This window comes from Haliaeetus albicilla, chromosome 21 (assembly GCF_947461875.1).
Source record: "Haliaeetus albicilla chromosome 21, bHalAlb1.1, whole genome shotgun sequence".
Lineage (NCBI taxonomy): Eukaryota > Metazoa > Chordata > Aves > Accipitriformes > Accipitridae > Haliaeetus > Haliaeetus albicilla.
In genome coordinates, this window is record NC_091503.1 from 20814833 (window position 1) to 20830655 (window position 15823).

The 15823-nt window shown below is 36.9% G+C and overlaps 1 protein-coding gene across 1 annotated transcript in view; it reads right to left on the bottom strand.

The window, feature by feature from the left end:
- Positions 1-15823, bottom strand: part of DEK (DEK proto-oncogene) — a 263979-nt gene that overhangs the window by 2801 nt on the left and 245355 nt on the right. The window contains exons 4-10 of the mRNA XM_069809196.1: positions 14356-14457; positions 13751-13860; positions 10955-11049; positions 8090-8210; positions 6767-6949; positions 3560-3692; positions 1114-1262 (exon numbers count right to left, since the gene is read on the bottom strand). Coding sequence (XP_069665297.1) covers positions 1114-1262; positions 3560-3692; positions 6767-6949; positions 8090-8210; positions 10955-11049; positions 13751-13860; positions 14356-14457 — 893 coding nt within the window. The remainder of the gene's footprint in view (positions 1-1113; positions 1263-3559; positions 3693-6766; positions 6950-8089; positions 8211-10954; positions 11050-13750; positions 13861-14355; positions 14458-15823) is intronic.

Sequence of the window (15823 nt, forward strand, 5' to 3'; positions counted from 1 at the left end):
ACCACATAAATATTTAAATACATGTACTTTTTAATGTTTGTTCACTGACTAAACTGGTACTATAATTTTTCACATCAACAAATTGGAATGTCTATCTTGGCATGTCTGGCAAATAAGAATTCTCCCATCTTTGTCTTATGTGCTCTCCAAGTAGTCAGATACCCCTGCATTAGTGTAGGAAACTAAACAAATAAAATCCCAAGGCTTATTTATTTTTTGGTAATATGTAAAATTGTGATCCTTTCAAGTGACTAATAGGGGAGTCAACATATTTGAGTGCTATTCTACAACTGTTCTTTGGTTAACTGAGTGGGAGAGGACCAAACAAACAAAAAACAGATGCCAACACTGACAACCAATGCAGAGTATTTTATTTCAGTATACCAAATTTCAGACTTCTAGGATGACTAAACATGTGACAAAAAGTTTGTACAGAATATAAACGTGCAGTTTTCTCATAAGAATAACTTCTGCTTTAATTTTCTCAAGACAACTTCTTGGAAGTACCAGGAAAACAAACATGAGTTAACTGACAGTAGAAAATACCAAGGTAACAGTATTTCCTGTGTTTTGGTCACTTTTCCCTTTTCCGGCCACATAGTCCCTTCCTGACACCTGTCCTGACAATTAATGGATTCCTTGCTGAACTGATTCAACTCACTAACTCAGCCGAGTCCTATTCATTTTTTGCTGATAGATTTAGAGTTGAATGGACTCCTAAAGAGAACATATGAAGAATGAGAGCAAGGTGAGCAGGAAAATGTACAGAGACCAGGATACAGCCCTTTTGATAGCAGCAAGCTGCTGCACTGTCTCAACATCTCAAATATTTTCACTGCAAGACATGGCAGTTGTTTTGGAGGTAATACTGCTACTTTCCATGTAGCTAATTTTTCTTTGGAGACTTCTCTTCTAATATTGGGTATCGTTGTTGCATATCTTAAGATTAAAGCTCTCCTTGTTACAGCTATTAGTGAGTAAATAAATCAATGCAAAACTACTTTGTTTCTGAACCACTGTGCAGAGTGCAAGCCTCCGTTTCTGAAACGATGACAAAAGTCAGTTCACAGACAAACCACTGCCTAAAGAGATTGCAAAATCATATTTGCTTACCTCCTTGCAAATTTGTTTCATTGTGACCTCCTCCAAGTTTGCATTGGCCAACAAGTTCTTGACAGTTTCCTTAAGTTCTTCATCTGTGGGTGGTTTCTTCAGCTTTTTAATTAAAGGTTCATCATCCGAACTGTCCTCAGACTCACTTTCTAAATATGAAGAATAATTTGAATTGTAATAAAAGATTTTCTATTTGTCTGCTTTCTTCCTCCAAAACAGAAGCCATCAGAACTTTCCCCAAACATCTGATACAGATATTCTCACTTAAAATAGACATCTTGCCAGACCTTCCATTTAAAAACAAAGCTAATGCTATCAGTACCACATTTATTTATGAATCCGCATCATTGTTGATGAACTATCAGTTTACAAATCAATATGTACCCTAGAAACTATGGGACAGATTAATCTATCAAACTAAAAAAAGGCTTATTACAACAATTCTAAATTGAGGTATTATGGCCCTAAAAAAAGTACTTATCTGCTTTTAAAAGGAGTTCAGACTTTTCTTCCCCCCCAGCAGTGCTGTGCACTAGGATCTTGTAATTTTGCAGTGCTGTATTACTGAACATGCTATCAGAACACCATGACAGCAAATAAGAGAATCATAAAGGAAGTTAAGTGAAGAGGCACAGGACACTCCTACAATCTTTTCCAGCAGCAAAAAAATTAGTCTGAACGACTCCAACATCCACTCAGTTCCTCTACTGCCAAGAAGACAAAATTCAGAGCAGATGCCAAACAATCTAGATAATGAACTTACAGAAAGACCTACTTAACATTGTGATTTGTGTACTGCGAACATACACTCAAAACAGAAACGCAGGAGGGGTAAATTATGAACATATTACATAACATATATGCAAAACACGTATGTAATGGTTTTTTTTATATATATATATGTTGATGACAAAATAAAGCATACACACACACACACACACACACACACACAGTGTCAGCCACATTAGTACTGCCAGCAGCCAACCTGAAAATACACCGAGTTCAGCGCAGGTGAGTTTACTCTGCTGAGAAATAAGGATATGAAAGAAGTTTAGCATAATTCCATGCCTAAGAGTTTAACCATTCCTTTTCTTAATATGCTGACAAGCAGAGTAATTAATCTGAACTGATGTCTGTGCTATAGTATACATGTGCCAATGCTGGCATTAAGTGAAGTATGTTTACAGTATAGATACATGCTGCATTAATAACTGATACTGCAATTGTAACAGAGACATGGCTGTTAGAGAGTGCCAGAGAATTTAAGGTGGGAAAGGACCTCTGGAGATCATCTGGTTTAAGCCGCTACACAGAACAGGGCCAACGTGGACCTGGTCACTCGGGGCCCTGCCAGGCTGAGTTCTGAACATCTCCAACAAGGGGGATTCCACAACTCCTCCAGGCCCCGTCTCTGTGACCATCCTCACGGTGAAGCTTTTCTTCCCCTAACATGTAATTGCAACTTCCCTGGCGTCAGCTTGTGCCTGTTGCCTCCCGTCCTCTCACTGTGCACCCCCAAGCAGAGCGTGGCCCTGCCTTCCCCATCCTCTCTCATTTGGTAGTTGCAGACTGCAGTATGATCCCCCTTTACCCGTCTCTTCTTAAGGCTGAACAAGCCCAGCTCTCTCTGCCTCCCCTCCTACATCGTGCGCTCCAGCCCCCTGGCCACGTTGGTGGCCCTCCACTGCATTTGCTCCAGTATGTCCTCAGCTGTCTTGTACCAGGGAGCCCAATGCTGGACACGGCACTCCCGAGGCAGGCTCACAAGTGCTCAATAGGGGGTCCTAATCACCTCCCTCAACCTGCTGGTTACACGCTTGCAGAAACAGCGCAGAGTGCCATCAGTGTTCCTTATCACAAGGGCACACTGCTGAACTGGGTTCAACTCATTGTCTGCGAGAACCCCTACTCCGGTCCTTCTCTGCAAAGCTGCTTAGAAAGAAACTATTGTCCCCACCTGCACTGCTGCGATCTTTGCACAGGTATTAAGAAACTCAATGTATGTATACTGTTATGCATATCGTCAGATATGAGAAAACCAATAGCAACAGGATGCATGTAGAACCCATATCTATGTTAACAAAAAACACATTAAGCTGCTGAACAAAGATACACAGTATGATATATACTACTGGATCAATTGTAAGATTCACATGAAGTCGCTATAGAGGCACCAACAGAATTTTGCTAACGTTCTTCCAGCAGAATGAAGAACTAGGCTGATACTTTCAGTTTATATGCAAATATATGTAGACAATAGAAATTACATGAACTATACCCAAACTAAGAACTTTTTTTTTTAATTACTGTTGCAAGGAAAGAAATAGTAAGCCAACAATTCACCAAACTCTATTTTCTTTCACAACTGGGTGCAAAAGCTTCCTTTCTAATAAGCATGCCAGTTAAGCTACAAGACAATGTATGATGAAAGATTTAAGGCATTTACCTTTTCTAGAACTGTTCTGATTTTTTTTAGTAGTGCTGCTATCTGCCTTCTTGACATTCGCACCCTTCACAGCTTTCTTGGTTTTGGAAGTCACCTTTTTAGATTTTTCTCTTTTAGATGCTTTTCTAGGGGGCTATAAAGAAGAAAAACAGAAGATTAAAATGACGATTTCTATCCTAACAGTCCATACCTCTTTTCTACAATGGAAATTATCCTTTCTGTCAATACAAACTAAATCAGCAAATTTAATTACTATATCTTACTAGCAATTTCTACTCCTATACCATAGGGGGAATATGTCCACAAAGAGTATTCCTACATTCTTTTAAATTGCACATTGTCCTTCTACATTGACTCTTAAGCTCAAAGAGCTAGAACTTTTTGATTATACTAGTAGTTTGGTTGTGCTACAACTTTCCATTCATAATTACTTATAATTAGCTTATAAAGTCACTTTAAAGATGTTCCTTTAAACAAGGACATAGTATGTTGTATTCAATTACTTCTAGATGCTATAAGCTCTCTAAGACTACACACGGCTAATTCTTTTTGCACTAGCTGAGGAGAACTACATTAGCTAATCCATAATTTAGCCAATTATTGTGACTAGTAAACCCCCAAAATCATTGCATTAAGTTCACATCAACAGAAGAAATTGGGAACATAAATACATACAGTATACACGCATCAGTGCACTGCATTTCTGGCACAAATTAAATGTGTCCTTAACACACAGAATCTTTAGACAGTACTTCTGACAAGGCTGAAAACTTTCCTCACAGAAGCAAACATGGAACACTGACCAGGAATAAACCATACTTCAGAGAAAAACCATCATGAAACAAAACAAATTAATTAACAATAGTTACTAAATTCATAATTCTAATTTATATTTTAAATGGCAGTGTAGTCAGCTGAGCAAACTATCAACATCTAAACACTTAAGATTAGCTCATATAACTTTTAACTGCTTCTGCCATTAGTACCTGGTGCAACTCATGAAACTAATATTTAATAAACCAGATTATATTTATTTATATTGGCTTGCTCAGTTACAGTTGCACTTGCTCTGCAGTGTTAAATGAAGGATGAAGACTTTCACTATTGAAATTCAGAAAATACACTCAAGATGGCTCCATTTCTCAATAAATGTTTGTAGCTTGTAACTTTTCAGCTTTCAGTTTTCTGCTAAAGCTCCACCACCAGCTACAAAGTCAGAAATTAAACCTGGCACTCACGTTTCAGTTTTTTATAAAATTATGCTCCCCCAGCACACAAAAATATTTCAGGTATCTTTTGCTTCCAGGTAACTGTAAGACTTTTTTTGTTTGTTTGTATTGTTAAAAGAAAGAGTTGCAATCAAGAGAGACATGCAACTCTGAGGACAATCTACTCCAGCCACTCCATACCTAAGATTCCAACGGAGCTGGGGCAGCAAAGCAGATTTGCTGCCTATGTCCTTCCACCTGTAGTACGTTAAAGAGTGTCATAAACCTAACTTTTTTTTTAAATACTGCAATCTTAAAGCTGTGCAAATGAAGACATTTTCCATTTCACCATTTCCTAATATTCAAACTAATTTGACATACTAGTGTTTTTGTAATAATTAAGCTTTTACTCCATGCAAGTCAACTTCAGTTTCCAAAGACTGCAGACTACTCAGCTATTGCCTGGCAGACCTATCTAACTCCTACCTTCTGAAAGAAGGGAAAGAAAACCCAGTTAGATCAATGGGGTTTACTGTGAGGTTTTTTTGTTTGTTGGATTTTCATTTGTTTGTTTCTTTGGGGGGGGGGGGGGGTAGGTTTTTTTTTTTAGATAACCGAGTCCTTGAAAAATTTTCTAAAAGACAACTCCTGCCTCTGAAAGTGACATTCCTCTCCTCACAGTAGGAAGACTGTTCTGCTGAAGAGATGAACAAATATAAAATTAACTTTTAGTATTTCAGCCCTCTTTCAATTTGCCTTCTGTGGGGAAAGAAAAAGGCAAACCAAGAATTAAGTTTGTTTCATGGAGGCATAGGGAATTTCCTTGAACCATCTTTTAAAATTAAAACCAACACCTATCAAAATGACAGTGACAAAACAAACTGTTAAAGTTACATAAATTGGCTTTTCAACAGAAGATTTTTGTTACTATTTTCTATAGTTCAGACTATTTACTTAACAGCCTGTCACACTTCCACTGCATACACAGAATTTAACCCAAGTAAATAATGGTCTTACATTACAGCCAAAGGTTCCATAATTTATATAAAGAATTTCCATGGACACCATCAGTCAACTAATTGCTGTTTGTTGCAGTGGTCTGATTAAGGCGGCAGTACCATCTATATCAAAATATAGGATAAGATGGAGCCTGTAGCTCCTTTTAATTTCGTTTTTCCAGGCTTCAGGCATATGGACAAATCTGTATACACTTTGTACACAAATCAGCTGTACACTTGTACTGGACCTCCATGTTTTGTGTCTATTCTGTGACAAAGTACAGGGCTGAAAGTGAATGCACAGGGAAAGGTATTTTGCATTTAAATATAAAGATCATCTAATTTCTCTCCTACTATGCAAGGCTAAAAGAAGCTTCAAAGAAAACAGAAGAACAGAAAACACAGCGAGATGAGAACACTTTGGAGATTGCAGAGATCTTTGTAAGGCTGCTTACTACGTTGCTCACTTTATCTTTGCAATCCAAGACACAGAACCCTAAAAGAGAGATTAGGACATAAAATCCAGGACAAATATGGAACCAAGATCCAAACACAATGCAGCCAGGTAGGTCAGGGACCTCTACTGAATTCAACGTTAAGTCCTAGGCACCCAATCAAACCCTACACAGAAAAAAAATATATAGATATTGGGAGTTTTTATGAAATTACAATAAAGTCACCACAAGATGTTTGAAATCCTGGCTGCCCCAAAATGACATATAGCAAATGGTTTTATAAGGTGCATATATGCATCCAAGAATCAGAATCTTTGCCTTTTATCTTATTGATTCTCTAACTTTAATGCACTGAGAAATTATGAAAATCTCTTATAAACTGCGGAGGTGTTCCCTTTTCTTTCAAACCATTCATTCAGTTAAACATCACTTACCCCCCAACTCCGCGTGTTCCAAGAATTACCAATCAATAACAACCACATAATGACAAATTACAGACAAATGTTTTTAGCCCTAAGTTGAAAAACAAACAAAACCCCTCATTACCTCATCTTCACTTTCTTTTTCTTCTGAAGAGTCATCTTTTTCCTTCTTCTCATCTTCTTCACTACTGGATTCATCCGACAAGATCTCTGGGCACTTGGTGCGTTTTGCTTTTCTTGTTGTTCCAGTGCTACTGCGTTCCTTTTTGCCACCTTTGCTTGGTGTTTTTTTGGACTTTGGCAATGGCTGAGAGACAGAGATCCAAGTAGGAATAAAAAAGTGAATTTAAAAAATATCCTTCAAATTACATGAAAGAACAGTAAACAAATATAGAGGTCTCTAAGTCTTGATAACAAAACCCAGGACTATTTTATGTACTACACTTAAGCCCTAACATTTTGCAGTAAGCAGAAATTCATTCCAGAGATGGAGCTGAGTAAAATGAAATTTCAGTCTAAGCCAAGCACCCCTTCCACTCCCCTAACCAAACAAACTTTCAAAGGTTGGGGGTTAGGGAAGGGAAGCAAGAAAGAACAATCTAGAAGGAACCTTTACCTACCTATGCCCTCCCAACTCATAAAAGCCAGCTTTTTCTTCTGATAACAAATTAGCTGACAACTCTTCAGAAGACTTAAAGGTAGGAATTCTGTCACGTCTTATGCAAAACTGCATTTTGTTGTCACTCAGTGCCGCTGTCCCTAAGATAACATGCAGACTCCTTGTTTACATCACCTACCAGTGTTTGCTGGGAATAAATTTAATTTCCTGAGCAACAGTCCAACTATTTAAGTATTGCTTTTAGATCGAAAATGGAAAGTCCAAGATTAGTAATAGAGTTTAGTAGTCTTGGCAGCTGAATCTAGCGTACTAGCATATACTAGTTAAAGCAAGTTTTCCTAGCCTTGCAACAAATTCCGTTTTGTGATGACCAAGTGCGATCACACTTGCCAACTTGTAGCACACCCACGTAACATCTGACAGCTTATTTTCCTGTCCTTTCATGTTTTATTTCCTTGCTCTGACACCTTTTTTTCTTCTTTTTCTTTCCTGCTCACATACTATGTCTCCTCCCCTCCATTCACCCACAAAGCAGAAGCTACTTAGGGTATTTGGGTATGGATATCTCTAATTGGCTTCATGTATTCACCTCACACACTTTTGTGAGCTAACAGTGTGTAACAGGTGCACTTATGTGTAAGCATATAGTCTAAGTCCTCACTGCATTATGGATGTCTGTAGAAGTAGAACTACTCTCTTTCAAGAAGCCATTGCTACTTCACCAAGTTAGAACAGTAACTCATCACCACTGGTAACAAGCAAATAAGAAGCAATACAGACAGCTGCATAACAGAGCTATAAAAGCAAGGATAACAACCTGCATCTCACCTTGCCTGAAGATTTTGGGTGCATTAAGAAGTTTAAGATTCTGGTTACCAGCTCACTATTAACTCCTGATCTTTCCAAGTCGAGAACTTCACAGATACTTTTCAACATTGCATTTCTAAATCTGGAGAGAAAAAAAAAGAAAAAAAGATTCAGTATCATATCCTAAACAATCAGTCAACATTTGACTGACAGAAGCTGCTATCTGGTTTGCATTTGCAACCTGACAATAGGCATGGATATATACACTTAACTATGTTTCCAGTCTTATCCATAGTTAAGCAAAGAACCACCACCATATTACATAAAGCAAAATAAAACAAAATTCCCAAATCCACGTGTGTAAAGTAGGATATATAAAAAAAAGTTATAAAATCTTAATAAAAAAATCTTCCCCAGAATCTCTCCTAATTTACCACACTGGAAAGAATCAATCTTGGAAAATAAATCCGGTGGGTACAAGACTTGAACTCAAAGGGGGCAGGGGGCCTCCCTTTTTTTTCTCTGGTTCCTCACCCCTTTATGGAAGTACCTCTGATGAAGATAGAAGGTTAAGAGAAACTCTGACATCCACCCCCTTTACTCCAAAAGGCTCTTAAACCAATTGTCCCACTTTATCATTTGTCCCACCGGTATTGAAAAAAGTGGAAAGAAAGAGTCAAATCCTGTGAGGGTATGACATCAGAACGCAAGCTTCATGAGAGTTTAAAAACAAAACAAAAAACCCCCTACTTATTCTACCTGTTACCTCCCTTTGCATGCTTATGCTTTCCTCTTCATTCATTTTGTATGATGCTGCCTGAAAAGTGGATTTCATTGTCTGACCACTTTTCACAAGTTTAATAGCTATTCCTGGTAATCAACGTCAAAGGAAACTTATTTTTCATTGTTCATTTAAAAGTCAGTGCAACTATTTCATGGTGGCCTACAACTTCTCTAAAGTAGCATTTAATTTCAGACTGTCCCTTTAGACTTACAGACTTTCCAAGGGGCAGAACAACTTTGTTCTCCCATGTTTTAGGGCATGGGAACAGAAAATCCTAACTGGTTTGGTGCATCTCCCTGCCTCAAAGTATAGTTCATCTATCATCCTTCCAACAATGAACTAAAATCTTTCAATCATTTTTCTAGACAAGGTTATAAAAAAATCTGTACAATCTTAACATGCATAAGGCCTTCCTGTTTAGCTTTTGGGGATACACTGAATACTTGTAAGGTATTCCTGCAAAATCAAAAGTCAGTCTCTTGCATTTTAAGAGACAATAATACTATAGAGTTAAAACTCACCTAACTTGTTAATGGATTTAAAAACTACATAGCATCAAAGTTAGTTTCAGACTTTCAAGACCTTGTATACCGAATTAAGGATTTTATGGTTCTGTTGCTGCTTTAACTAAAATTCCTTATGACTTATCTTACACATGGCATTTGTCCTTGTATTTTAACTTAAGTTAGAACGGGTATATATAAAGAATAAGTACCACTCCCCAAATCCTTTCATATTTTTAATGCTTTGAAGGTACATCTGCAGGTAACAGCAAACATAATGTACCAAGTATTAAAATGCAGTTCAAGTGTGGAATAAACACGTGCACACAAGTTTTGAGTCAGTAGCTTCCATAGCAAGTAGTTTCGACTTACAAAATCCATGAACTCTAATCCACACAGCAACCTCAAACCTCATTCTTTGTAGTTTATAACCTGAGCAGTAAGATTCTGCAAAATAAATTTTGTCCTTTGTTTATCTTGTTCAATGCTGTTAAAACATGATGACATGCAAGTGTACAGTGTGGGCAGAAATCAACCACGCAGTCAGAGTAAATTAATAATCTAATCAGCAGTGTTTCGTACATAGCTATGAACAGCAGCAGAACTTGCCACAGTAACACAAGTACACAGCGCCTAGTACCTTGATGTAAGAGTGACAATGCAACCAGTTTTCAGAATATTTGCTGAAGACTGAAGGGTAACAAAACATAACCAGCAGTTCTTTCATATTGAAAATATGAAAAAAATGTGCAAAAATACCTTGTCACCTTTTGCAGATAAGGGGAAACATTATCCCATTAAATCAGTGGGAAGGGGTCAAAACTCCCATCCTGAGAAAGTTTGTCTTGTAGATTCATGTGTATTTGACAAAGCCTACTCCTAGAAAACTGCGTATCTGAGGAAGATTTGCAAATTCCAGATTCTGGAAGCCTTTCTACTATCAACAAACTGTCACTAAAAAAACCAATTTAGAATCAATTGTGTAGAAGTTATTAGCTCTTTCATTTGTTACAACTAGCTGCATAAAAATGCAAGAGCATTTTTAAACCCTTTCAGTCCAGTCAAAACCAAGCTGCAGCAGCTTCTCCTGCTAACAGAGAAGCAGCTTATGTGGGGAGACAGTAAAAAAAAAAAGTAAAATTGTTAGACTAGTTGCTAGAGCAATTTTAGGAATAAGACTGTACATTTAACATACAGTAAGCAGAAGTGGCTTTGATTGTGAAGGAGGTTTTGAGGCATAGAAGGATGCAAGTTTGCACCATGAATAGAGCACGATATATTCACAACACTATGCTTGCCCTGGAGAAATAACATCTTCCTCTCACTTGGCAGAAGAATCTGATAGTTAGCATGCAACAGTTAAAGCCAGGACTGTAGGAATTGTGAATAAAGTGTTCACAATTTAACTCTTTTTAACACATTTCAAGTTGTCTTAAGAGACCAATTTGTGTGATTAAAATGAGCTCAGAAACAGATCATAGAACTCCAGGAAACAGCCACTCAGCTTAAAGTTTAAATTTAATCTGAAGTAAAATTTTGAAAATAAAAGGAGTGTATAGCATGAGTCAAGCTATGTTAAGTAGCAATAAATCTCATTACTTTTTTAACATTTCTTCCTTCTTTTTGTATTGGTCACTTCCTTTTTCAAACGGGAACCCGCTGAACTGACCCACATTCTTCTTTAGGGAAGCAACCTAGAACAGAACACACAGATTACTTTCCGTTGCAAGTAGCTTAAAAGATTTCATCCAATTACATTTGTTAACTTTTCATACAATAAAAATCTGTTCTAGCATTTAGCTTTCTGTTGACAAAAAGTTATACCCTTTAAGTTATAACCTACATGGATTATGCCTTTATTTATCTCATGACAGCATAGCTACAACGAAGTTCTTGTCATCTTGATACTTTTAATTCCTTCTAATAACTTGCTAGGTAAAATCACCTGCAGTTTCAAGCTTGTTTAGAACGTACTGCATGATTATTTACAGGTTTACACAACTATGTTCATATGAAGCCTGTTGCATGCTTTGTATCATGTGATTTGTTATAGAACAGTGAATTTTATTTTTACTATATAATCTGCTAAAGCACATTTGCTTTACTTGCTTTTCTAAAGTCTTACACAGGATCATGATTGTACTTTTGAACCTTTTCTTTAGCATGATCGATTTTTGCATTTATATACCACCCAGTTTACAACTTTTGCCATTATACCTGCAGTCTGAACAGGGTTGAACTTTCATTGCAACAGCCCTTATAATGGGAAAATTGCTCCCATCAAGATCCCAAATATATTCTTTGTTTTTGCTCCATCTCCTTTTACAAAAATAAAAGTTAAAAACCATCCCCAAATCTTTCGTTCTTCTGAATTCTTTTTAACACTATCAAGAATAATTTGAACTCACTTTCTATAGTTCTACAAATTTTATTCCTGGTCTTTCTCCATTAGTTTATAATTTTACCAAAGCTAAGCTCCTTTTCCAAAGAGAATTACCTTTGTCCAGCACCTAGAGAAAATCTGCAGATGGTATTGGCATGTTTTATTAAAAATGTTAACTACGATCCAAAGCACATACAGAATGTGCATACAAGACAACATCTGATCTTCACTATATTAAACAGCATTCTGAGTTCCCTACAATTCTGATTAAGTATAGTTTTCGATGAAACCATATCAATATATATGTCCAAGCAAATAAACATATTGTCGTATCTTTGCACTCAAACCACTGGGACACTGCAGCAATCCAGCTGGACTTTCCAACAAGTCTATGTCCAAAAGACTAAATGTGGGAGGGCAGAGCAAAGTGGGGGTAGAATTGCAATCAAGTAAGTGGTGTAGGAGGGAAGGGCAAGAGCTTTATTTCAACAGCAGTTGTGTCTAGTTAGTATTATTTAGGAGTGTTAAGTATCAATTTACAATTACATCATTTGCACGTAATTATGAAACTGCGAATAGTTATGTGTCTATTAGTTTATTAGATTATTTATTATTGATCACTAAATCAATTATTAAAAACAGTATAATTGAGTTGTTAGTTTCTTAGTAATGTGTTGCATAATCAATAAACAATACAGTCTCTTAATCAGTTATGTCTCAGATCTGCAATCTAAAGTGGGAAAGATGGATTCTGAGGTAATGATATCCCAGTACCTCCACCCAAATACAGTAGAAAAGTATTACTAGTTTCATGAAGGGTAAATGGATGCAGTTTGACAACTTTCACAGTAAAGCCAGTTAAATCAGAAAGTTACATGGTTCTGGTTTTGTACCTTTCCTATCCAACAATTAAATTCTACGTCAGGACAATCCAAAAGTTTGCAAAACTCTGTATGCACCGAATCAGAAATTCTCTAGTCTGGTTTATTGCCATACTGAAAAAACCAGCATAATTCACAGAAGTAAGTTTTAATGAATATATACTGTTCTTCTTCTGAATGCTGGAGGCAACAGATCTTTCTTTGCCATTTAAACAACCATTGCATTTGCAGCAGTGGTCTGAGATGTTACAGCTAGCATGCATCTGCACTAGTACTATTCAGTTTCTGGTTTCTGTGCTAGTTGTTCAAGTTTCCAAATACTCAAAGAGACTAAAACCAAATTCCCATAAATATGGTAAGTGTATTGAAATAGTAAAATTTAATATGCCTTATTTCCTCTACATCTGTTTTACCTCTATTAGCAAGGAAAATGGGTCATATTTACTCTGAAATCTAAGGCACAATCACTGATACATAAAGGGCTCCAAGAAAGACTTGCTATTATATTTTCTTTAAGTTTCATTCTTAAATACAAAAGTGAGCATACCAGTTTTTAACTAATATTTTAATTGTCTTAGATAAATGTGACAAAAATCACTATTAAGATTTTACATATAATGTAGTTTTACTTTCTACTGCTTTGTGCAAACTAAAGGAGAAAACAACTAGGTAAGTAGCAATGTATTAAAACCCAATACGTTTCAAACATAAAAGAAACAGAAGTACTAAGAGAAAACTATGTTGAACAAAATAACTACATGGAGTATTTTGACTATAATCCGCGTGTCAGCAGCTTTTAGCATCTCAACCATAAATTATTTCCAACTCATCCTCATAAGTTAAACTATCCCTCCCTCCCATTAAAAACAAACAAACAAACAAAAAAAATCTATATTCAAGCAGGCTTACAATTCACCTTTCCATAGGATTTTTACAGGGAGAGTAGTTTACAGGAGTTAGAAAAATTATGGGCTTGCTTAACTGGTCCTGCAATATTCATTTTTTTTAAGTAGTTTGTAATAAATCACACTTGAAATAGATCCACATGTGCAAACGTAAAAAACTATACTACAAACATTTTCACTATTCATGAGAACTAGTAGATATACAAGATTGATTTTAAATTCTTACAGTGCCTGGCCTGTTGTAGAGGAGTTTGTGCAGGTTCCTAAGTTCATCTGTCTTCTTTTTACTCAGAAAGAATTGTATCCTTTCAATTTCACAGAGTTTTTGTCCTTTTCCTGAAACAGTTAAAATTAATTATGCTATTCATCACATTCATAGTAACCTATGTTTGTCACTTCAAAACATCTAGTGGTTTTTAAAAGAGCAAAAAAGTTATTTCAGAATAGCATCAGACATTATAATAGGTCAAACATTAAGCAGGCCTTTTCCTATCAATCAGGCATCCTGACAGTCTCTTTATCTTCCTTACTTGATACTACCTAGACCAGGGTACATTTCTTTTTATTCTAGCTGCTTCTGCCTTTGTTAGTGGTGGCTAGGTACTGAAGATCCTATTCCAGGTAAGTTTAAACATTATAGAACTTTTATGATTTAAATTGATGCTACAGAATAAAAGAGGGTTTTCATATAATTAAATAGCCTTACTATTTAAAAATGGATCACAACTCTTAAGTTAGGTCTTATCTACAACAAATTAATAATTTGATCTTTTAAGAGGTTTCATTATCATTCCCGACAGTCAAAATTCTTACGTGAGAGTACAAGCTTACCTGGTGTAATTGTAAAAGGTTCCTTTTGCAATGAGGACACCTGCATGGTCAGTCGGTCTACCTTCTTCTTCTCCCTTTTTCCTTCAACAATGAGACTCTTTTCTGCAAAAGACAGCTTCCTTAAAAACAGTATTTTTCATTATACAAGCAGATTCAACTGTAATGACATGCAATACAACACTGAATCTTTGAAATTGCAAACCAAAAATGGATAATGATATAACCAGGTACTATGACACTTTCAAACCTTTGGCTAATAGGTCAACGGGATTCTATGGAGCTGTATATATATAACTAGGAGTCTAGTTCTTAACCACAATCCTGTACCCAACTTAACCCTGAAGACAAGACTGGACATTTCCTAAAGAGGACTTCACCCCACAATGGAGCACTATGCATTTTCAGAAATCCATCCTTCTCTCCCTTTCTGAGGTACAGAACTGACATTGTTTGTGTAGTCTCTTTCCGGGACGCTGCAGCCCCTACACGCACAGCTCCACTTGAGCTCTCTCAGGGAGAATACTACCCCCAGATGGGCAAAAGAAGAGTCCAGCATGCCTGCAGACATTTTCTTTTCCCACTACCGGACTGGAGGACCCACACATATCAGCAGGAGAGGCAGAAGCACAAGGACAGTGGGACTGTACTACACCTCCCAGGGCTACGGAGTGTGGCACTCTGCAGGGCACAATACGAGTGTCACAAATACTACAATAGTATTCCCAGTAATTCTGGTACTGCTTAGTAATGAATATGTTTAGATTGTTTTATGTATACATTGCACATCACTACTTTAATGATACCACATCTCCTGGTTTTGGCTGGGATAGAGTTAATTTTCTTTCTAGTAGCTGGTATAGAGTTGTGTTTTGGGTTCAGTATGAGAAGAATGTTGATAACATACTGATGTTTTCAGTTGTGGCTGTGCAGTGTTTATACTAAGTCAAGGATTTTTCAGCTTCTCATGCCCAGCCAGCGAGAAGGCTGGAGGGGCTCAAGAGGTTGGAAGGGGACACAGCCAGGGCAGCTGACCCAAACTGGCCAAAGGGGTATTCCATACCATGTGATGTCATGCCCAGTATATAAACTGGGGGGAGTTTGCCCAGGGGGTGGATTGCTACTTGGGAACTAACTGGGAATCAGTCAGCAAGTGGTGAGCAATTGCATTGTGCATCACTTGTTTTGTATATTCCAATTCTTTTATTATTATTATTATTGTCATTTTATTATTGTTATTATTATCATTGTTATTTTCTTCCTTTCTGTTCTCTTAAATTGTTCTTATCTCGACCTATGAGTTTTACTTTTTTTCCCCCTGATTCTCTCCCCCATCCCACTGGGTGGGGGGAAAGTGAGTGAGCAGCTGCGTGGTGCTTAATTGCTGGCTGGGGTTAAACATGACACCATGTCAGAAGGAAAACCCAAAGCTTCACCTAAACACTTCATACTAAAATACTTGATCTCAAAT